Below are 24158 nucleotides of genomic sequence, written 5' to 3'. Positions count from 1 at the left end.
TTCTGTAATATGCAATTTTTGAAAGAAAACCACATATTTTGTTCTCTCATAATTTTCTGAAAACTTTCTGGGCTGAAAGAGAAATTTTAAAAAATTAAAACAGTTCTTCCATTATTAAAATGAAAAGTAAAAAAAAAAATCTTTTTGGTGCTTAGAAAACATAACAACCTAACCCCACCAAAACAAAAGCAAACAAAAAACCCCAGTAGAACCAAAAAACTGTAAACTTGGCATGATCATAGTGTTTGAGGAGGAGAGTTAACTGAGACAAGTATATAAAACAAAACTAGTATTTTTAAAGTTATAAGGGTTTAAAGTTACAAGTCTGTGCATGTGTAATCAATGTATCTTTAATCTGCTAAATTATTTTGGCATAAGGATTTCACATCTGCAGATACTTTATACTGGAACATGGATTGCATGTGGTTTTTCTTTTTTCATAAAGAATTGCCTTCTGCGGTAGGTAACTTCATAAGACAAAGGGAAGGAAGTGTGTTCTGGGGCAGGTGGGGCATTTCTCACGGTCTAGTTGAGGAGTCAAAGTCTTCCTGAACTAGCTGCATGTCTGGGGACATGGAGCAGTTCGTTGCCTGTGATTCTCTCCCTCCCATTATACTGGTGGGGCAGAAGAATAATCTCTATCCCAATTCCCTGCAGCTGCTGTAAAATGTGTCCAGGACACATGAGCCCATGTGCATTACTTGTTTCAGAACTCCTTTTCCTCCTCATTTGAGGGACTGGCTCATTACTTTACCTTACTTTTTGCTTTATCTCATCTTCACCTTAAAAGAACTTTGAAAGTAACTTTCCCATGATACACGATGTAAGATCTATTTCCTTTGTCATAACATACATCAAAAGAGATGATAGCTTTCTACCTAATTTTTAAATGTCATTTTTATTGCAGTTAAGCAATTTTGTAGTGACTCTTATTAATCTGATGTATTATAGAATATACCTTGTATATCCACATGGGGGGTGGGGGGTGTCCGTCCGTCCGCATAAAATAAAAAAGGTTGTGTATTATTAGGAGGCAGTTAGTAAAACACCTTGGGTGTGCTTTGCCTTTTACCTTTAGTTACCTAGGAAATGTACTAGTAACATATTAATGCTTACCCTGGAAATCTTGGCTTTTTATTTTTAAACTTTGACTAATTAATATTAAAATGCAATTTGGAAAGTGTTTTATGCAAATCTATAAATATTATTTCATGACTACAGATATAAGAGAATGGTATTAAAGGCTTAAAAGTATCTTTAACTACTATTTATGTCTTCATAAAATTATTTTACTTTTTTGTTTCTTTGTTTTTGTTTCCTGGCCTGTTTTTTTCCTCTCAGCTACCTTTTCAACATCATTCTCTGGCCCACAGACCACTTTTAATGCTAATTTTGTCATTTAAAAATTGCTAGGGACTTCAATTAACAGTTTTATTCTTGGGTGTGAAGCCCTGATTCTGATTCCGGTGTCTGGGTAGAGAAAGAAATGTAGAGTTGTTTATGTTTAAAAAATAAATAAATTAGGAGGTCAATTTAGTTTTAATAATAGAAAGCTAGTGGGCTTCACACACATCTTTTGAAATGTCCTCTGGGTTGATGGAAGAAGTGAAAATTGTTAAGGCTCTCAGTTCTACATATCTGTGTATAATGACATCCATTTCCATACTATCGGAGACCCTCTCAAACACTAATTAATTTATCCTTGCACAGCCCTTTTTAGTAGGCATTACTGTTACCTTTGTTTTACAGATGGGGACTGAAGCACAGAGATTAAGTGACAGATTCACACAGGAAGTCTGTGGCAGAACAGGGAATTGAACTCAGCTCTCCTGAGTCTCCTCCATCCATCCCTCATCAGTTCAGTTTCTTAAGATGAAAAGTTTATTGCAGATGGTCTGGAGTGGATGCAGGAGAAGGGTCACTTACAGCCTTCGGATGCCTTTTTCATTAAGAAAAGTGCTTATGCCCATTACATTAAGCATTGAGCTTGAGAACATGGTAAATGACCATATTTCAACTACTAGTAAATAAAAAACTCCAAAACATTGATTTAGTCTTTGTTGCAAATGTATTAATCACTCAGGGTCGAGAAGTTGTGATTGAACATATTTCCAAGAAAAATCCTTCCATTTTTTTTCTAACAGAGTCATATAAGAAATACCTTTTTCTTGTTTCCAGTAAAAGTAAAATAAAATACATCAGGGAATAGTTTTAGGGCATTTTATTCATGCCTGTACTAGCCCTTTACTTGTCTGTCCATACTTTTTGTTATTAAGCCCTTCCATGAGAATAAAAACAAACCACAGTGAATATGAGTTGCTCATGCCCTCATCTGTGGCCTGTCATCCGTGGCTTTACAGATTGTCAGAACGTTAACTGGAGCACTTGAGAGGGAAAGGGTGCATGCAGCTTTTTATGAGCTCAGGATATCTGTCCCCGATCTGGCACAAATGTGATCTTGCAGTTTTTGTTTATGTGGATCCATTTTGACACAGGCAGAGACATGGTACATCCCTTTACAATGTTGAAATTGAGCTGATATTTGGAGCCCTTGCCCTGAGGAAGAAATTCAGTTTTGCAATTGCTTGCGCTCCTGCCCTGATGGCTTCTTTCCATTTGTAGGCTACAAAACTGTCTCCTACAGAATTGTATTGGTTGGCAACTGAAATAAACTTGTTCTCTCTACTGCATTTTATGCAACTGTTTCAAGAGTATACCTCTAGGATGGTTCTTGGGAGACCAGTTCTAAACTTTACATATAGTAGGGATAGTAGGAAGCAAATTTAAAAAAAAAAAAAGGGGAGGAGCTTTATATAGAAACATTCTTTCATTGTATTGTGTCGTATGAAAATAGTTGATTTTTGAACCTGTCAAGTTGCATGGAGCATTTTAATAATTGCGTGCATTAACAGCTGTGTGTGTCAACACTAAGTTTGAATTTCTCAGTCATGAGATTCTGCTGCCCCATCAGACTTGGAACTTCTAGGTTTCTATCAGAGGTTCTCTTTCCTGCTCTCCCCCAATCACTAGTGCTCTCTGCCTGTCAGCACCCCTCTACAGGTGTGCCTGATGATCTGCTGCTCTGATGTTACTCCCCAGTTTTTTGCTTCTCTGCTCACAGACAGAGATTTTCTCTGCAGTCTGTTCTGAAAATTTGTGTGGCCCTGTTCTCCCTCTCCCTCCACCCTAGTTTCTGTCTAGCAAGGAGAAAGTCTTAGAGAGATCTCGTTGAGGAAGGCTTCATACTCCTGTAATTTACTGATAAATCCCCAGATACTTGTCCCTTCCCCCCTTCAACCCATTCGAAGCACCAAGTAGGGGACTCTCATCCCTTTTGGAATCTTTGGTGCAAGAGCTATATACACCGCTGCCAAAAAAGCAAATAATTCTCTTCTGAGGATTCCCCTAGACATAACTTGAATTCACCTCAATCCTGTGCTTATGAAGTGGAATTATTCTCCTGCCCTGAGCACTTTGAATCAGATGATTCAGACTGCCTGTATCCTACTGAAATTTTGGAAGTTATGGTTGAATAGATCAATTCCCTTTCAAGATAGCCAAATCAGCAATTCAGTCTCCCCCTACCCAGGAGGTGGTGATGGTGACTCACATGACTATATGTATCTCCTCCCTTTTGAACCTCCTGTGACATCACCAGATTCTCTGCAAGACTCTTCTCTGCACCACATTTTTGGCTCAAAGGAATAATTTGGCTCTAGTCTCTAGATCCAGACACTGCTTCCAGAGGCAACCTGGTCCAGGCATTCAAGCACCTTTTGAAAGGATAAAGTTCCTTCGTGAGTCCCTTTTAGGGTTGCCAACTTTCTACTTGCACAAAACCGAACACCCTTGCCCCGCCCCCTGCCCCGCCCTTCCTCTCAGGCCCCGTCCATGTCCTGCCCCTTCTCAGAGGCCCGGTGTCCCCCCCCCGCTCACTGCATCCCCTCCTTCCTCTGTCGCTCGCTCTCCCCACCCTCACTCACTTGCTCGCTCATTTTCACCAGGCTGGCTCAGGAGGCTGGGATACGGGAGGTGGTGTAGGCGCTGGCTGGGGATGCGGGCTTCAGGGTGGGGCCAGAAATGAGTTCAGAGTGCGGGAGGGGGCTCCAGGGTGAGGCAGTGGGTTGGGATGCAAGAGGGGGTGAGGGCTCTGGCTAGGGGTGCGGGCTCTGGGGTGGGGACAGGGATGAGGAATTTGGGGTTCAGGAGGGGGCTCTAGGCTGGGGGGGTGGAGCCGAGGGGTTGGGAGGGGGCTCCGGGCTGAGGCAGGGGTTTTGGGTGTGGGAGGAGGTATAGGCTCTGGCCTGGAGGTGCAGGTTCTGGGATAGGGCCAGAAATGAGGGACTCCAGGCTGAGGCAGGGGATTGGGGTGCAAGGGGGTGAGGGCTCTGGCTAGGGGTGCATGCTCTGGGGCAGGACTGGGGCTGAGGGGTTTGGAGTGTAGGAGGGTGCTCTGGGATGGGATTGATGGGTTCGGAGGGCAGAAGGAGGATCAGGGCTGGGTGGGCCACGGGGTTGGGGTCCTGGAGGGGGGCACTTACCTCAAGCAGCTCCCAGAAGCTGCAGCATGTCCCCCCTCCGGCTCCTATGTGGAGGCAGGGCAGGTGGCTCTGCGCGCTGCCCCATCTGCAGGTGCCACCCCTGCAGCTCCCATTGGCCACGGTTTCCAGCCAATGGGAGCTCTGGGGGCAGCGCTTGGGGCAGGGGCAGCATGTGGAGCTCCCTGGTTGCCCCTATGCATACGAGCCTGAGTGGGGACATGCTGGCTGCTTCCCGGGAGGTGCAGAGGTTAGCAGGGAGCCTGCCAGCCCCACTGTGTGGTGCAGTGCCACCAACCAGACAGTCGACAGCCCAGTCAGCAATGAGCTGGATCTCTTTTTGACTGGGTGTTCGAAAACCAGACACCTGGTCACCCTAGTCCCTTTACAAAAAGCCAACAAAACTAAACAAACAAATAAAATCTCTTACATCCTCGGACTTGAATACGATGATGATCATCCATCCATCACTGAGATGTTCCAGGAAGCTTCAGGAAACTTTACTGTGACTTCCAGCTCTATGAAAAGTCTCTTTTGATCCACCAGGGCCAGGAAATTCTAGCAGCAGCCAGAAAGCTTCCCCAAATGCAGGTTAACGACAGTGAAGCTCTGCAGGCCCAAATCCTCTTTCCACTGGAGGAAAGCTGAAGAGTTTCTTTTTGGCTTTATGATGCTTTTAATGCAAACTGAGCATATACCTTTGTTGCCCTACTGCTGATTATACGTTGTGACATACCTAACCACTACCAGCTTTTTGACCACCTGTGATATCATCAAGAGGTGATCATCAGGATCTAGTTCTTTGCTCCATACTTCTGACATCAGAGAGTGGAATAAAACTGTAGCTAGCATTGTCTAGCCCTGGGAAACTGTAAGTTAAAAGGAAGCTGCACCCACTTGCTGAGCACAGCAGTCTGAAAGCTCACATGTTGAGAAGCACTGCTCACCACATCTGAATTGTGAAATGCATTTCAAAATGGTTTTAATTAAAATTTGTAAGTTGATCATGTTGTTGAAGTCAGCAGGCATCTTCTTGAGAGATGAAATCATTTGTGACGACAGCAGTACAAAAAAAGCTAATCTGTTTCCATTCTTCTCTGATTTTGTTTTAACCAAAGATTACAGTGAATTGTTTTGCTGATCTTACCCCACAAAAAATTAGCGCTCTAAGGAATTGCCTGCCAGTGAATAAAGCACTTTGGTGATGATAAAACATTTTTGGACTGGCAAAACTGAATGTAAAATCACCATTCCTCTCCTCCATTCTCAAGATTATTTTCCTTGATCTTGCCTGTCTTTTCAGGCAAGGACAGGAACTAGAGTGTGTGCACCAGAAACAGGTTATGTGCACATTTGAATTTAGAAATAAACCTTACCAGTCTATTTTAATTTGTCTTCTGATTTTTGGAGTGTTGGATTTAATAGTCTTGCTTTGTGCCAGGCTGTGCAGAGTAACTCATCTGAGTGTATCCCTGTCCAGCGTTTTAGCAGGCTGTAGGCAAGCGACATTGCTTGACTGACAAATTCAGACCATATCCTGGTGGCTTCTATTCCGATTCTGTTAAAAAAACATTTTTATGCCCCCTCAAAGGAATCCATAATATGATCAATGTATTTTTGCAAGCTGCCTGAGCCCAGAAATTTTGTTATGAATAAATTAAATTCTGTTGCTGGACCATGACACGTTGGCAATAACCTGAGATAACTTTAAGCCTTTTGTTTAATAATTAAGTGATTAATGTTAATCTATAAACAAAATGTTTCAGGCTAGGGAAAGTAAGGTTGTACTGAAGTTCCTAAAATTAAGGCAGGATAAAAATTTGATTGGTAGTTATTTAGATATAACAAATAATCACTTTTCAGTAAAATGTCTTTACTAGTAGTTTTGAAATTAGAATTTTAACTGTATTTTTCAATATGGTGTACAGTTTTAAGAGTTATCAGATTTTTAGATTACAGTATTGCCAATCCTAGCTCTTGAAAAATCAGGGGTCAGGCTCCCCAGAGTTATGAGACTGGCTTAAAAATCAATTTTTTTAAAATAATGTGTTCTTTTTATTTTTCTTTGATTTTTGAGCATTTAGGGTTCACATTTTAAAGATTTCCTCTGAAACCATGAGGGCTATAAACTTAATTTTTTCCTGTAAAAAAAGTTGAGATTCTCATGAAATCACATATTGATTTGGGCATAAGCTTTCTTGGGCTAAAACCCACTTCATCTGATGCATGGAGTGAAAAATACAGTAAGCAGTATATATATCACAGCACATGAAAAGATGGGAGTTGCCTTACCAAGTGGGGGGTCAGTGCTAACGAGGCCAATTCAATTAAATTGGAAGTGGCCTATTTTCAACAGTTGACAAGGGGTGGATATCAAGAGAGGGAAATTACTTTTGTAGTGCTAATGAGGCCAGTGCAATCAAGGTGGACGTCACCCATTTTGTGATGTATGTATTGCTTACTGTATTTTTGACTCCATGCATCTGATGAAGTGGGTTTGAGCCCACAAAAGTTTATGCCCAAATAAATTTGTTAGTCTCTAAGGTGCCACAAGGACTCCTCATTGTTTTTGCTGATACAGACTAACATGGCTACCACTCTGAAACCTCTCATCGTGAAATCACATGACTCCAGGAGGTTGGGCTTTAAAGACCAAATATTGTGAGACTTGTAATGAAAACATTAGAGTTAGCAACACTGATGTTGTGCTGAGCAATGTAAGTCCCAGGGTATTTTCTTAATGTCTTTGGTTTGGAGTTTAGTCTGTACAGAGAGCTGTTTTCTCTACTGCTGCAGTGGCAGCAGCTATGTTGAGATGCCTTTCTGACAGATGCCTAGTGTAGATGCAGGGTATAAAGAAGCCTGTACAAGGGACATTCCTTCCATCACAGGGCAGGGTCTAAGTGTTTGAAGATTTAGCATTATCGAGACCCAGCAGGCCCACTGCTCAAATAGCATCTTTTATCTTGGTGATTCCTTTCTGCCTTGTGTCCTTTTATGAATTCATTCTAAATGCGTGCTGCATCATTTGCCTCTTTAGTGTGATATATTCAAATGGTTCCAGATGTGGCGCTTATGGGGAGGATTCCCCAAAGCTACTTTTTGGTTGGGGGTTGGAATTCTGTGCTTTTTTGAAGAAGGCATGTCTGTTTCGATGTTTGACTTATATATATCTTAGATGTTTGACTACTTTCTTTTTAGTACATGTATGAAATACATTATACACTTTTGGTCTGTTTTGTGTATTTTGAGGTATTTGGCACTGACTTGATACATACTTTAGACTATAATTCATCACGCTTGATTGAAACAAATATTAAAGTTTGTACATAGGCTTCACATGTATAGCAATAAGGCACTGAGATGGCAATGTGGGTCAACATATCTTTAATTAAGTTATCAAATTACTTCTCTGCGATTGGCAAATTGGACAACCACTTTCCTTCCCAGAAACAAACAAAAAACATTTAAAAAATAAAATCTAACCTCAGGCTTATGTCTCTCAGGCCTAAATATTGATATTTTCTATATTCAGTACAAAATGGCTTAAGGTAACATTTAGCATGTACTAATCATTTTAAAATTCATCATAACTAATACCTTCAGTATGCCAGGTGTTTGATTGTGTGCAGTGTAATGGCTTTATATTACCTATATTGTTATGTACTGTCTGTAACTTTGAAGTTTGCCAGTCAAATCAAAAGTTTGCTGGGACTAACTAATGATTCACTAGAGGTTTTTAGAGGTACTTTGTCATCAGTTTAAAAACTTGGAGAGGTTTGGTATTGCAGCCATCTGTTAATACTTGGATCTCTGGAGGAAAGAGAAGGCCGCCTTTTGAAAAATAGATCAAAGCATTCTGTTCTTTCAGTGAGTGATACCTATACGTAACTTAGAAGCTTTGCAAACTGCTTACACAATGCCTGTCTCATCTGGCAGAGTTTTGCATTCTACTTACTGGTAGAATGTTGATCATACATTATTTTGTAATTTCAGGTAAGCCATTGTTGACTGCTTCTGGTCAGTAATTACTTCTGCAAAAGTATTAATCTGAAATGTGAAGTAACGGAGGAAATGTCTGATTTAGTTAATATGGCATTGCAATTGGTAAAAATCACTATAATGAAATCATGGTACTTTTTTTTAGATTTCTGCTCAACATATTTAGCGCACTTTCAGAGTAAGAGACACTCAAGTAGTGTACTTTCTGTAATACCTTGAACATTAGGTCTAGATGTGCCTTTCAGTCTCAGAGATCCAAAAAGTGCTTTATTTTATAATTTATCTATTTTGCTGTTACTAGGAATAATTGTTCCCACAACTGAAATGCTGGGGTTGAATATGCAGATGTTTAGCAGTGAAAATCAACACCCTGTAATATTTAGGGACAGGAAGTGAAGCATAAAATATCCATTTGAAACTATAGGGGAAATTTAAGTGGCAGAATGTAAATATGCAAGCAGGGATTTGGCTAGGACTCCAGGAATAATATTTCCTACTTTTGTGAAAAATTCCTGAGTATTGTAATGACCATGTGCAGTAGGTCTTTTATAAACAATGTTGCTTGGATATCATCGTGATAGACACCCTAGAAATGCTTGAGATGGTGAGGCAGTCAGACCACAGTACCTCCTAACACCATGGGTCATTACTGTCTCATAGGGCAGACTATTACATACTGAATTGGCATCTTCGCATTTTGCAACAAGTTGTGTTTCTTATACTCTCCTAGCCAAATATCGCTTTGATGTCACCCCGCGCAGCTTTCAGGATCTGACAAGATAACCACTCAAGGATTGCTTTGCCCATGCACCCTATTGATGTAGGAGGTTGATGTAGGAGGGGTGGCAGTTGATGTAGGAGGGGTGGCAGTCTCCTCATTTTATCTCTGCTATTGATAAGGCAGTTAAATATATATAAAGCACAGAAACTTTGGGAGTCCTTTTCCTACTCTTCCTACAAGAGTCTGATGATACAGTCATCTGTGGCCAGGACTGTGACTGTCTAGATTAAGGGTCTGCAACCCCTACTCCATGAATGGAGGCACTTTACAGGAAAAAGGATTTGCCATTCTTCAGTGGCAACAGCTAGCAGTGGAAACTGCAAGGCACAGTTTAAATTGTCAAAAGGCGCTTGTACTTCTTCACAGATTCTCCCAGGAAAAATGCAAAGAATATAAATGTGTCCTGATGGCCTGGATGCAGCCAGACACTGGGTATGGGTGTCCTAAGGTGTTGATAGTAGGATCGAAACTGCACATAAACATGGCTGCCTTCAAAGCATGGCTGCCTTCACCTGGCTTTCATAATGAGTAACAGGAGAGACTTCCGAACTTGCCATAAGATGCAGTGAATGACTTTGGAAAGAAAGTAGAGGCTAGTCTGACAAAAGCTAAGAAGAGAGAAGGTATCCCCTTTGATCTGTGGTTCAGTTCTCTTGCTCCAGTAAAGGGCAAGGGAAAGAGCTGTGAAGAAGCCAGTCTTGGCAGATATTTCTATTGGAGGGGAATTAAGGGCTTTCTACCCCAGTAGCCCGTGGATACCTCTCACACCTGAGCAACGAACATTATCTAATGCTGCTACTGAATTTGCTTTTTAATAAACTTTCCAGATTATTCCTCTCAAGAATGAAGTCAAGTTCAAATGTATTAGGAAGAAATGCTGCAGCCATTCCCATCCCACATGGTAAAGAGTGCCAAACCAGAAAGAGCACACTTTACCAGTTGGGTTTATATCTGATTTGCATCATAAGAACAGCATAAAGCAGCCAAACTGTAGTGCTGAATTTGGCCCTTAACTTGCTGTTGACTTATTGGGTTAGAGAGCTGTTTTACTGAGACTGATGCTATATGAAAGTCTTTTAAGTCCTAATGTTTTTGCACTTGAAACCCCTGCCTTATTTGCCTGGCCAGCGCTGATTCGGCACAGTGGAGCCCAGCAGTGCCAGTTGGGCCAAGTTATCTACCAGTGAAGATTCTTGGTTCATATGTCCAGGCTCCCTCACATCCCATCTCATTCCAACCACTAGAATTCTTGCATATAAATTAATTATAAAGAAATGATGGTGACTGGTTGAACCTCTGATGTCACAATGGCCCCACTTAAGAGTTATCTGAGTTGTTGAGATGACCCTGGCTGTAGCCTTTATAATCCTAACGATTAGATACAGTCATTAATAATATAACATAATTTCTTCAAATATAGGCTAGACAAAAGATTCCAATTAATGTTAAATATATGGAAAGTTTGAAGAGTGTATTATTCTGTTATTAAGATAATGTAGGAGAGGGGTCCCCAACGCATCTAAATGTGCCCGAGTCCTGGACAGCAGTTGAACATCTGCCAAAATGCCGCCGAATTGCCAAACGAAAAGGTTGGGGACCACGGATGTAGGACAAACAGAAGACTGATGCAGTTGCAAATTTTTTTTAAGGGATTCATTTTAAAATTTATTTTAACCTCTAAAATAATTGTAACAGCTCAGAAAATTAATTCAATAGAGTAAGTGCAGCAAATTTGGGGAGGATATGCTGTCTTTTTCATAGATAAACTGAGGATTCAACACCTTAGTTATGTGCAAAACGCAACTCAGCCTTAAATGTGGATCTGTGACTAGCACATCCTCAAGAATCTGAGTGCTTATGCTTGGTACATCTAACAAGTAGCAATATCTGTTATTTGATACATTATAATAAGCAAAATAGTATTGTTTCTAGCATTGTTCCCCATTATAAATATGTGGAATGCCTGTTAAAACTGGAAATTCTATACCTAAAAATGAAATGTTTCTTTAAAAAGGTAAAAAAAAACCTCTCAGACTTTAATTGTGGCTACTGCACCTCTAGCTATGATCGCTTGACTGTTTATTTCCTTGTCTGCTGGATGTGTGCCTGACAACAACTATTACTTAACTTTTCTTTCTTTCCTTTTTATTTTTTTTTCCAGTGTGGGAACTTTGCTGTCCTAGTGGATTTTCATATTTTGCCTCAAGGCTCCAGTAGAGACTCCAGCTGGTTTTCAGATCATGAGAAGGAGGTACAACAAAATCACTTCTACTTCAAAAGCATGTAGCTGCAGGGAAAAAGTTGGATTGCATTGAACTGTTCAGATTTTCTTCTCAGTACTGTGATGTCTTCAGTATTGTGAGTTATACCTAACCCTGAACAACTCCTTTGGGACTACGAGGCCTGTGATGTGTGTTATCTCCCCTCAGGTCACTAAGTGACTGCTTTTAAATATTAATTTTTTTGTGTGTGCTATTCTGACATTTCTCACTTGGATAATTTTTAGATTTATAAACATAATGTAAACACATACTTGTAGTGAGTATGTGTGAGTATCTTAAGCTAAGAAAATGATTAATAAAACAAAGATTATTTAAGATGGATACTGTCCTTTTCTGCAGTTCCTATCAAATGTCTTTTTATTAATTGTTTATTATTTCTTGCTCTCAGAAATATGAGTGTTGCACCAAGAGTATAACAAGTGCAAGAAAATATTGTCTTGGTATGCAGGCTGTAGTATCAGCAGATCTTTTACCTCTTATAAAAAGAAAATCCAACCTTATTCTTCAAAGGTCCATTAGAATTCCAAACAGGAACTAGGTTTAGGACCATAGATGAAATGATGCAAAATTACTGTAATATGCATCAGTGACCAAGGACATGAAGTTTGTACCTTTCATGAGATTTTTTTCTGTGATTTCTGTTGGGATCTAGTAACAATTTACTGGATTAATTTTTTCTCCCTTACAGGCTATTGTGGGAACTTGAGTCTCCTATTAAAATGAATGTGAGACATGTAAGTTGCCTCAAGTGCCAGTCCTTTCCCGCAAGTCTCTGTGACGGTACTTTTCAGCAGACTGCTTTCCTAATAATGGCATAATTGACTTGTCATCAGAGAACATCCCAGTACTTCTCACAAAATATTTTGCTTCAGTAATGTAAAATCAAAAGGTGTAATAATTTTTTATTCTGGGGTGCTGGGGAGCAGAGTATTTAGCAGTATGATTCAACTGATCTGTGCCTTATAAGCTAGAGAGAAGTTTATAGGAAAAGTCTTTAAAATTTGCTTCTGAGTAAATGAATCATCATTAAAGCTTCTGTTTCTAACTGATTTTACTGTCCCAGTTTATCTGACTTCCCAGTGTTTTAAAAAAGTATTTTGCGTGACTGCCAAAATATAAGATATGAATTTCAGGAAATTGGATTTAATAATGAGGCACAACAGGGTGTTGGATACTTGTCTGTGACCTCACACTTTGAGTAAAGCACAAGGGTTGAGTGTCTTCACCAGCTGAGAAATGTGATTATAATAGCTCAACAACATATGCCTTAAAAGCCTTATTGAGATTTTGTGTTGATATAATAAGGTGGGAAGGGAAATGATTAATAAGAAACCATAGTCAAAATCATACCCCATGTGGAGAAACTTGGTGCAGGGCCTGGGAGCTTTTCAGTTTTCAACCGGCACAGGTTTCTACTAATCACTTTATTTAAAGGAAGGGTGTGGCTTGCCTCCTGGTCTTTTCCGGACTCTGCAGACCCACGAAGGGGGAAGACCCCGTTGTATTAATTTAGATCAGTGGTCTCCAACCTTTTTATGCACAAGATCACTTTTGAATTTAAGTGCAACCCAGGATCTGCCCCACCTCTTCCCTGAGGCCCCACCCCGCTCACTCCATCCCCCCTCTCTCCGTCGCTGGCTCTCCCCCACCCTCATTCACTGTCACTGGTCTGGGGCAGAGGGTTGGGGTTCGGGAGGACATGCGGGCTCTGGGCTGGGGCTGAGGGGTTTGGAGTGCGGGAGGGGGCTCTGAGTTGATCCTGGGGCAGGGGGTTGGGGTGCAGGAGGGGATGAGGGGCGCTGGCTCTGGGAGGGGGCTCAGGGCTGCGGCAGGGGCTTGGAGTGCAGGAGGAGGTTTGGGATGCAGGAGGGGGTATGAAGTGCTGGCTCTGGGAGGGGGCTCAGGGCTGGGGGTTGGGGTGTGGGCTCCCGCCCGGGGGCACTTACCTTGGGCGGCTCCTGGGCGGCAGTGCAGCGGGGCTAAGGCAGGCTCCCTGCCTACCCCGGCCCCACTCAAGCACATCGGCATCTCCTCCCCATCACGAGCCAAGCCACCACCCCCCACCCTGCCAGCCAGTAGTGCACCACGTGGCCATACCGCTCCCGGAAGGGGCCAACGCACTCCTGCGGCCCCTGTGGGGCGGCACGTGGCTCTGTGTGCTTCCCCTCTCTGCCGGCACTTCCCCCGCAGCTTCCATTGGCCACAGCTCCCAGTTCCTGGCCAAGGGGAGGTGTCGGGGCAGTGCTTGCAGGCAGGAGCAGTGCGCGGAGATCCTTGTCCCTCCCGCGGGTCTGCGGGGTCGTGCTGGCTGCTTCCGGGAGCGGCATGGGGCTGCGGCAGGCAGGAAGCCTGCCTTAACGGCTGCCTGCTACACCACCACAGCCAGAGATCGCGATTGACTTGGAGAGTCTCCAGGATCGACCAGTCGATCGCGATCAACCGGTTGCTGACCACTGATTTAGGTGCAATAAAGGGCGCAAAGAATCAAAGGTGTTAACCTAACCCTGCCACTGTCCAACATTAAACAGTGTTAAACAAGATAGGGGGTTGTGACTAGTTCCTGAATGTGCCTAGTTCCATGGCAAATATATCATTTAAAATCCTTTTTAACCTTTGATTAAAGATACGGGGGGGGGGGGGGGGGATTTTAAATATTTGAAATGTAAATTATTAAATAAGGATTTTATTTTAACAACATCCCTTATTCCCTTTCCCAGTAGCTGGAGAGAGTTTTTAGAAAGAAACCCCTTTGTCCAGTGGTCTCCTAAATGGCAGTAAAGATGGTTGTAACTGTCCTTTTGGGGAAAAGACGAGAAAGTAGTTGAATGGGCTGGAGCTGTCATTTGTTTCTGTTGTTAAAGTCCAATCCCGTTTTCTAGAGAGCAAAACAAGACAAACACACACGAAACGAGAAAGAATAGCAAAGAGAGAAAATGCAGCTTCTGTCTCTGGTGTTGACTCTCACTTGCAACGTCAGTGCTGGAAAAACACAGGCATAGCACACAGTCTTGTTGGCCACTCTGAGACGTGGCAAACTCACACCAACATCAGTCTGTTTAGGACGTTGCTTTTAGCTGTCTTTCTGGTCACAGACTTACAGCAGTGTTGAAAAATAAAGATAGTTTTGGCAGGCTAAGCCAGACTCTTATTAGTCAGGAGAAAAAAGAAGAGAGATAGGAAAGAGAAGAAATGAGATAGGGAAAGAAAAGAAGACATGGATGATGGTGGACAAAGTGTCACATCCTAGGTGATGTTCGGGCTTTAGCAGGCGTGAGTGGCAATGACAATGTCATCTGGCTCCCTCTGTCTTTCATCCAGTTTGGTTAGGACATCGCTCAGAATTAGGATGAAGTAGGTCCAGGGTCCCAGGAGATTGTGAGGGTGGCAGCCATTATGGCGAATCTTGCTCCTTCCCCTTCTTTCAGTCAGCCAGCATCGCCAGTAGCCAACCTTCTCCCCAAAGTCACTCTTTGAGGCCCCCAACTGGGAGTGGTGGGAAGAGTAGCCCATCCCCTCATTATTTTGTCCACTAATTAGGCCTAATTTCTGAAACACCAATTTTTGGTTCAATAATTTCCAGTCCCACCCTCTTCTTGTTTACCAGGCATGATCTTTATACAGTCCTGGTGTTAAATCAGTAGGCATTTTTGTTTTGTCTAATTCAGGGAGGTTTCTTGGTCTTCCTTTTGCCTTTTCCCATCAACATTTATTGTATATAGGTTATTGTGACATCTTATGAACTTTCACTCACTTTTTACAGTTGTGCTCAGTTAGAGGACATTTGTAGGCCCAGTTATCACAAGGGTCTCTGTAGAACTATGAGATGTGCGGGCTACTCCCTGCCTCACAGCAACCCAAGTCTCTCAGGAACCTTGATTCCATTGGTTCTCTGATTGCCCCGGGACCAAAATCCAGTGAGCTGTTGACAGTTTGGTATGGGACACTCTGGAAGGCTATTACATAGGGAATTATGTATGAGTTTGCAGGGGAATGATACTGTGTTCCTGGCCCTTTCCTTTTGTAGCTGCTCAGCTCTTCCCCCACTGGCACTGTACTGCATTGGTAGAAGGAGGAGAGAGACTGGTTGCTTCATTATCTCCTTCTCTGACTGAGTCAGTGGAAAGCAGGATAGGGGCTCTAGTGTCTGTGCCTGGGCTGAGGGGAACCTCTAGTAAAAGACACTGTGACGGGTTGGATCACAGAACACCTCTTGGGAACTGCCACCTGATGTGCCAAGACTACTACTCCCCTGCTTTCCTGCACTGGCAGCTTAGGACTCCAGCACCCTGTCTTGTTGAGCCAGACATGCCAGTCTGCTCCAACACAGACCCAGAGTCTGAACCACGTGCCCCAAAGCTGCAGACTTAACCTGAAAGCAGTTTACAGAAGTGTTCCTGTCTTTAACACTCAGATGCCCAACTCCCAGTGGGGTTTAAACCCCAAATAAATCCATTTTATACAGGGTAAACTCATAAATTGTTTTCTCTATATAACACTGATAGAGAGAGATGCACAGCTGTTCCCCCCCCCCTCCCAGGTATTAATACATACTCTGGGTTAATTAATAAATAGAAAGTGATTTCCAAGTAGTAACAGACAGAACAAAGTGAATTACCAAGTAAAATAAAATAAAACATGCAAATCTAAGTCTAATACAGTAATAAAACTGAATACAGATGATGATGTTTCAATAAGTTTCTTTCACAGATTGGATGCCTTCCTAGTCTGGGCACAAACTTTTCCCCTGGTAAGCCCTTGTTCCAGCTCAAGTGGTAGCTAGGGGATTTCTCATGATGGCTGTCCCCTTTGTACTGTTCCACCCACTTATATATCTTTTGCATAAGGCGGGACTCCTTTGTCCCTCTCTGGGTTCCTACCCACTCCTTTTCAATGGAAAAACACCAGGTTAAAGATGGATTCCAGTTCAGCTGACATGATCACATGTCACTGCAAGACTTCATTACCCACTTGCCAGCACACATATACAGGAAGACTTACAAGTAAAACAGAGCCATCTACAGGCAATTGTCCTGGTTGATTGGAGCCATAAAGGTTCCAAACCACCATTAATGGCCCACACTTTGCATAATTACAATAGGCCCTCAGAGTTATATTTTATATTTCTAGTTTCAGATAGAAGAGTGATACATTTATACAAATAGGATGACCACACTCAGTAGTTTATGTAATGATACCTTACAAGAGACCTTTTGCATGAAGCATATTCCAGTTACATTATATTCATATTCATCAGCATACTTTCATAAAATCATATAGAGTGCGTCACAGACACATTTTCAAGTCGTAGTCAGATACAAGTTTTCTTCTTAACACAATCACGCTTGGTGTCCAGTTTAGAGCCTTGAGGACCCCAGGTTGAACACTAACGCAGAGGTTGTGTGTAGGGTATTCTTGGTGGTTGGGGAGGGAGAATGCTGCTGCATTGGCTCAGTTGTCCTTCCTTTGATAAATTTGAGTAACTTCATCTGCTTTTCTGCCCTTCTCACCCTCTCCCTAGAGGTAATGGAGTAGAAGATCTGCCTTTATGTTTTAACAACAATTTTGTACTCTGATAAGTTTGTTGCATCAGTTTCATTGCTGTGCTATATGTGTGTAGCTATAATGCGTCATTAACAAGATCAGTTGAGTTCACAATTCCATTTTAAAAGCGAAAAAGAGGGATATTAATTTTCTTTGATAAAAGCACCAGTTTACATTTTTTAAAGGTATGCTTATGTTTATTTTGAGTTCTAGTCCAGTAATCTCTTCATAAACACAACAGCTAAAAGAAATATTTTGAATATAAATGTAAGGAAGTTTATATTAATCTTTATTATTGCAAAGGGAACCAAATGTATCTGATGTTTCAGCTACTTCCTGGTTTTTAATTTTAATTAAAAATATTTTTTTCCATTGGAGAATGTGCAATGAGGTTACTTTGATGAGTTAAACAGCAGACTAGATAGGAAGAACCCACGCTTTATGTGTGCACTCTCATTAAAATGAAAAGTCATTCTAACATTAAGGAGAAAATAGTGTGCATGGATCATTAATATGCATGTAGTACATTATTTTGAGACGTAATCATTTATACCTGTGTTTAGATCATCTGTTTTCTTGTGTCTATTGTGAATATTTTCTAGATTAGTCATAGCTGACCCTTGCAAAAGTCTTTAATTAAAAAAAAAGTACTCATTTAATTTTTCATCTGTCTGAACACTGAAAAGTTTAAACCTAAAATTATATCTTGGTGTCCAACAAAGCTTCGGTTCTTTAACAACAAGATACCATGCAATGGAAAATGGGAATATTGAGAGAAAGGCCAAAACGGGTCCATATACAGTCAACTGAGAATTTGTTCAAAGTACTGTTGAGATAGGGTGACCAGATGTTCTGCTTTTAAAGGAACAGTTCCATTTTGGGGGACTTTTTCTTATATAGGCGCCTGTTACCTCCCACCCCCTGCCCCGTTTTTTCAAAGAGATGAAGTCTTTACTTTATTCAAGTGCTTCCTGTACTAAAGCTTTTGCTCAGGCGCTTTTGAATGGGGTGTGTGTGTTTGTATGTGTATAGTATGTGTTTAAATAAGTTTTCAAGGTGTAAACAGTTAAATTTAGGAATGAATTCTAAGTAAACCAGTGAAACTAATTCTCTGTGACCTACTCAACTTCTAGCCTTCCCTAAAATATCTCCTGGAATTGAACCAAAATAGTTTGGTCTTGTTTATAAGGATCCTAGAAGGGAAATTAGGACATTACAAATTCCTGGGAGAATCCCCCTACTACACCTCCATGTTATGGAGGATGAATTGTCTCATGGTAGATTCCATTTTAAAATGTATCATTTATTAACTTTGCCTGAATAAAATATTGTAATTTACTATTCAAAAGTATGAGTGATGTTACTTTTTGTGATATTAATGTCATGTTATGTTATTTCATGTATCTAGTTAATGCGAATTTTCACAGTAAAATTGATTAGGGAAATTACTCAGCCATACAATTTGTCATATTTGACCATAACCATAATATTGTAATTTAGTGATTTCTGCCTCCTTCATTTTTCAAAATGTATATCTGAAGAGTCTAATTCTTTTTCCAACCCTTGTTGCAGTTTTAAAGTTCCTTTCCCCATTCATTTATACTTTCAATAGTCCTTAAAATATGACAATGCAAAATTGCATAGAATGGGTTTCTGCATACATTTTTGAATGCTATTATATTAATTTTTAAGGATGTATAGATTTAGACATAAATTTGCAACTGATTTCTATTTCAGGAACTATGCTTGCTGCTAAAAGACACTATTGATTCAAGAGTCAAGCACTACTTAGAAGCTCGTAAACACTGTGGCCAGTGGAAACACGCGGAATGCACACAATCCAGTCCCTTGTCCCTAAAAGGTAGGGTCAAGTACAATAATTTTAAATATTGTCAATAAAATGAAAAAATGGTAGAAATTATTTTTATTCTGTTTTTGATTACTATAAATGACCAGGAAATCCAATGAGCCTAGTGTCTAACTTAAGTGATTTTACATGTAAAAATATATATATATTGTTTTTGCCATATAAGAATATATATTCTTTATATATAAAAGTTCTTAAGTTAGACTGACTCTCTCTCTCTCTCGGTAAAAGCAGCAAAGAGTCCTGTGGCACCTTATAGGCTTACAGACGTATTGGACAATACGTGACATGCATCTGACGAAGTGGGTATTCACCCACGAAAGCTCATGCTCCAATACGTGTGTTAGTCTATAAGGTGCCACAGGGCTCTAGATCCAGACTAACACGGCTACCCCTCTGATACTCTCTCTTTGTATACACTCACATACACATACATATTATACGATTTCATCTAATGCCAAAATTACAAAACAGAGAGATTACATCCTTTTTTTTAATGTTCTGTATGACAAATAGGTATATTTCACCTACCACATTTTGTTATGCTTAGAATTGCTAGTCATTTAATCAGCTCTGTTACCACAGCTTGTTAAGTTGTGATCTCGTTTAGCTAATCAGATGCAGAAACACAACAAAATAGGAAGACCATTTATTTAAGCTGAATATTGTTGATAGGTTTTATTGCAGGGGAACAAAAAGGTGAAGTTTTAAAATAACTGTTTTTAGTATCTGAAGATACTTCTTACTCAAGTCTAAGTCTATAGAACTGTTTTAGGGCATAAACTACTTTGTAGTTTCCCTTCCCTTCCCTTTCTTGATTGCTTAGACTGCCATTGTATTTCCCTTTTCCAGTCTTCTGGAATCTCTCCCGTCTTAAATGATTTTTCAAATATAATCATTAATGGCTGAGATATCTCCTCAGTCAGCTCCGTGAGTATTCTAGGATGTATTTCATCAAGCCCTGGTGATTTGAAGACATCTAACTTAAGTAATTTTTAACTTGTTCTTTCCCAATTTTAGCCTCTGATCCTACCTCATTTTCACTGGCATTCACTATGTTAGATCTCCAATTGCTACTAACCTTTTCGATGAAAACCCAAAAAAAAGTCATTTAGCACTACTGACATTTTCTGTTACTATTTCTGTTACCCCCATAGAGTAATAGGTTTACCCTGTCCTTGGTCTTTCTCTTGCTTCTAATGTATTTGTAGAATGTTTTCTTGTTACCCTTTATGTCTCTAGCTAGTTTAATCTAGTTTAGTGCCTTGGCCTTTCTAATTTTGTCCCTACATGATTGTGTTATTTGTTTAAATTCATCCTTTGTCATTTGACCTATTTTCCACTTTTTGTAGGACTATTTGTTGAATTTCAGATCATTGAAGATCTCCTGGTTAAGCCAGGGTGGTCTCTTGCCGTAATTCCTATCTTTCCTACACAGTGGGATAGTTTGCTCTTGTGCCCTTAATAATGTCTCTTTGAAAAACTGCCAACTCTCCTGAACTGTTTTTTCCCTTCTACTTGCTTCCTATGGGATCTTACCTACCAACTCTGAATTTGCTAAAGTCTGCCTTCTTGAAACCCATTGTCTTTATTGTGCTGTTTTCCCTTTTACCATTCCTTAGAATCATGAACTCTACCATTTCCTGATCACTTTCAGCCAAGCTGCCTTCCGCTTTCAAATTCTCAACCAGTTCCTCCCTATTTGCAGTACCAGTGCAATTACTATTATGAATATTAATATGAACATATATTTTTATTAAGCACAGCAAAGATTAAATACTGTTTTGGTGGCTCCTTAGGGCAGCAAATGATTGTAGAAGCTTTATAAAAATATGTTAGGAATACATGGGAACTAGCTTGCTATGACATGACTATTTTTTCCCACAAGTAGAAAATAGAATATAACTAGAAAGTGCTGGAGGCCAGTAAAGATTTTTTTAAAAGCCTTTCCTGCAAGTTGGGAACCTTAACTTATCCCCCTAAAAGAGTGAACTATGCAGTGTTTATAAAGCATGTGAACTTTTAGATCCTCTTATATTTCTGGTTTTGAGAAAACAAATAGAATTTTCTTATGAAAAAAGAAAAGGATACCATTTTAAAAAGAAATCCTGCTAAGGAATGTTTTTTTCCCACTGAGAAACATTTATATATATATATATATTTTTAAAAGGTAGCTGCCCGAATAAAGTGTGTTTAAAAGTAATTGTGTGAAAATAAATGTAATTGTTCTCAGTTGTGCAGGCAGGTATCTTGTATAATTTGTTAATCTAAGCGTATATATGAAGCCTGACACATTTGTGAGGTGTTAATATAAAACAACCTTTTAATTATAAAACTGGCACACTGTTCGAGCCCTGGCAAACTGATCATCTATGTGTCTTGTCTACATTTCCCCTGATAACAAACACCCTAAAGGCAAATACATCAAAAGAAGTAATCAGTAACATTAATGATTTCATTCTGAACCTGGAGGCCCTGGATTTTGGCTTTGCCAGAACTATCATCTTGTTCATCTAGCTGGATTAATTCCCACTAATTAATGATAGATGGAAAATAAATAAATGTAAACAAAAGAAAATTCCATGGACACTCTACTTGAGGTTGAATGTCCTTACCAAGCCATCTTTTTATACCCTCTCTGCCTTAAATGTTTGAGTAGGGAGCCCTGTCTATGGTGCCTCAGTATGGCACTCTGAGAAAATGAAGTGCTTTGCTTAAGTCGAGCATTCATATGTTCTTCACTAAGCCAGTACACCTAAGAAGGAAACAAAGGCATGTGTGAATGTCCACCAGGGCAATTAGAATCCATCTCATCAGGTGGCAGCTATTCAGAAGATCCACAGCCCAGTAACGTTTACACTTTACCAGTTACCAGCACTTAAACAAGGCAATAAAAGCTTTAGTTAATAGATGGTAAAAATATTGTATCTTTGGGTTCTACGGACAGGAACTGGAACCCTTCAGAATAAGTCACTGCACACAAGATCTGGGAAAGGAGTACTTCACAATCTGAACAGTCCTTAGTGTCACACAAAGAAATGTGCACAACCAGTCTGTTATATCTTGTTTTGCAGGAAAAGTTCATGTTGTGTTGTAATGGGGTTAATAGAAGTTCCTAAACATCTTCTAAAGCTGAAAAATATTATAATTGGGGATTTCCCCAGGAGTGGGAGTCAAGCCACCTTTCTTTGATTGGCAGTCTGGGCCTGCCGCTTAGGGCTGCGGAGCAGAGAGGAGTCCGTTGTTAGAATGGCCACTTCAAGGAGAAAATCATCAGCTAACAGATTTCTCTGTCTGACGTTATGGAGGTATATATTGCCTTCCCTTTTTGTGGCACATAAGTAAAATATCTGTGCAAGTTACTTGTTAATTTACACAGCTCTTTCATTTACGCCCACACAGTAGTGCGTGGTGGGTCGCATCCCACCTCATTAGGAAATCCGTGGGTGTTACACACAAGAGAAGAAAAAAGAAAAATGGGATAGAGAATGGAAAAAATGGGTGAAAGTAGCCAAAACAAGCAAGTTCTTCCTATTCTTCCTTCTGCTTGAACAATTTCTCTGCCCCTCCCAAATGGCCAGTGTAAATTATCTGCCAAAGTAAGCTTTAATTTAGTCTTTGGTCATTGGCTTCAAAGCAAACTCTCTATTTCCTGTGTTTGATCTAACGTCCAAAAGTGTTTGATTTTGGTTTATCTTATTTTTAAGAGAAAAACTCAGTGGGATAGACTTACAAAGATAAAGGTTTCCCTCCATCCAGTTTGCATGCCCAGAGATGTGCAAGATGGGCGTTGAGCTCATAAACCTCACTAGCGTGCCCACATCAGGAGCTCAGTGCATGCAAGTCAGCCCCTCACAAAAACTGCATCTTGGAAAAATTCACCCATTAAAAACTGGGCTTTCCACAAAAGTGTAAGTGGAGTTGTTATCTCTTAACTTCAGACCCAGCTTACATAATTTGTGAGGTATCATCACTGTTCTCCACTTTTACCAATCACTGAGATCCTTTCGTAATGACATTTTCAAGCATGCTAGTCTGCGGCTTTCCTTACTTGGCGGAAGGTGGCTTCTCTTCTGCCTGACAGTAAGGGGCTGCAGAAACAAGGCAATAAGAGACTGAAAAGAGGGCTGAGCAGCGAGATCGAGGGCATAATATGATAAAGGAAGAATGATGGGAAAGTTGGGAAGAAGATAAAGAACACACAGGGAAGGATGGAACACTGGGAAAGAGTGAGAAAAGGGTTAAAAGGTGACCCGCCAAGTCAACAGGGCTAGATCCTTCATCTCCCACGTAGTAGCTGGAGTGGGAAGGAAGTACCTGGTAAACTGTGACCTCCTCCTTCTACTTCTTGAGGGAGGAGGGAGTTGGCTGTGTTTATTCTGCAAGACCATGTCTACACGACAAAGTTTTGCTGACACAAGTTACATCGGCAAACAGCCACTGCAGTTAGTCCATCGCTTGTGTGTGCATACATGGCTCCTTGTGTCGGCACTGCACATGCTCACCAGGAGTGCTTGTGTCGCTCCACAGTGCAGTGCACCATGGGTAGGTATCCCAGTGTGCAACCCGCCACAATTCAGCGCACTGTCTTTTGTGCAGTTTTGGGACTGCATGACGGGGCAGAAATGACTCGCACGGAGGTGACTGGGAATGAGAGATCAACTTTCCATAAGGCAGTGTTCTCCATCCCATAATATCATCTATATCCCATAAGTTTTGTGCGTATTTTCAATATCCTACTAACCCGCGTGGGACTTGTCACTGTCTGCCAGCTCTAACAGAAGCATGGAGCCTGCACAGCTCTGCACTACTGTCATGAGCATTCCAGACATAGGATGCACAATCCTTTGGTAATTGCTGAGCCACAAGAATAACCCTGGGGAACATGGCAGTTTCCTGGCTGTCAGTTTGCTATGGGACATAGTGAGAACCTATTCAAGGTTGTTGGTGGCATTCATGGATCAGCTGCAAATGGTGGAGCACCACTTCTGGGTCTGAGAAATGAGCATTGACTGGTGGGATCGCATTGTGATGCAGGTTTGGGATGACGAACAGTGGCTGCAGAACTTTCAGATCCACAAGATCACTTTTCTGGATCTGTGTGCCAAGCAAGCCATCCAACACCAGGGACACCAAATTGAGAGCTG

The 24158-nt window shown here is 40.9% G+C and overlaps 1 protein-coding gene across 4 annotated transcripts in view; it reads left to right on the top strand.

Moving 5' to 3' along the window:
• LOC123366815 (SLX4 interacting protein) overlaps window positions 1-24158 on the top strand; it is a 129256-nt gene that overhangs the window by 48238 nt on the left and 56860 nt on the right. For 2 of the 4 annotated variants that reach the window (XM_045010585.1, XR_006578193.1), the window contains exons 1-3: window positions 1770-1998; window positions 11483-11572; window positions 18882-19005. In XM_045010585.1, the coding sequence (XP_044866520.1) occupies window positions 1873-1998; window positions 11483-11572; window positions 18882-19005 (340 nt within the window). In that variant the 5' untranslated portion in view covers window positions 1770-1872. Of the gene's footprint in view, window positions 1-1769; window positions 1999-11482; window positions 11573-12291; window positions 12338-18881; window positions 19006-24158 lie in introns of those variants that run through there. The other 2 variants (XM_045010587.1, XM_045010586.1) reach the window with 2 other exon arrangements.

This window comes from Mauremys mutica, chromosome 3 (assembly GCF_020497125.1).
Source record: "Mauremys mutica isolate MM-2020 ecotype Southern chromosome 3, ASM2049712v1, whole genome shotgun sequence".
Classification (NCBI taxonomy): Eukaryota; Metazoa; Chordata; order Testudines; family Geoemydidae; genus Mauremys; species Mauremys mutica.
The sequence above is the reverse complement of the archived record's forward strand: the minus strand, read 5'-3'. Positions and strand labels throughout refer to the sequence as shown.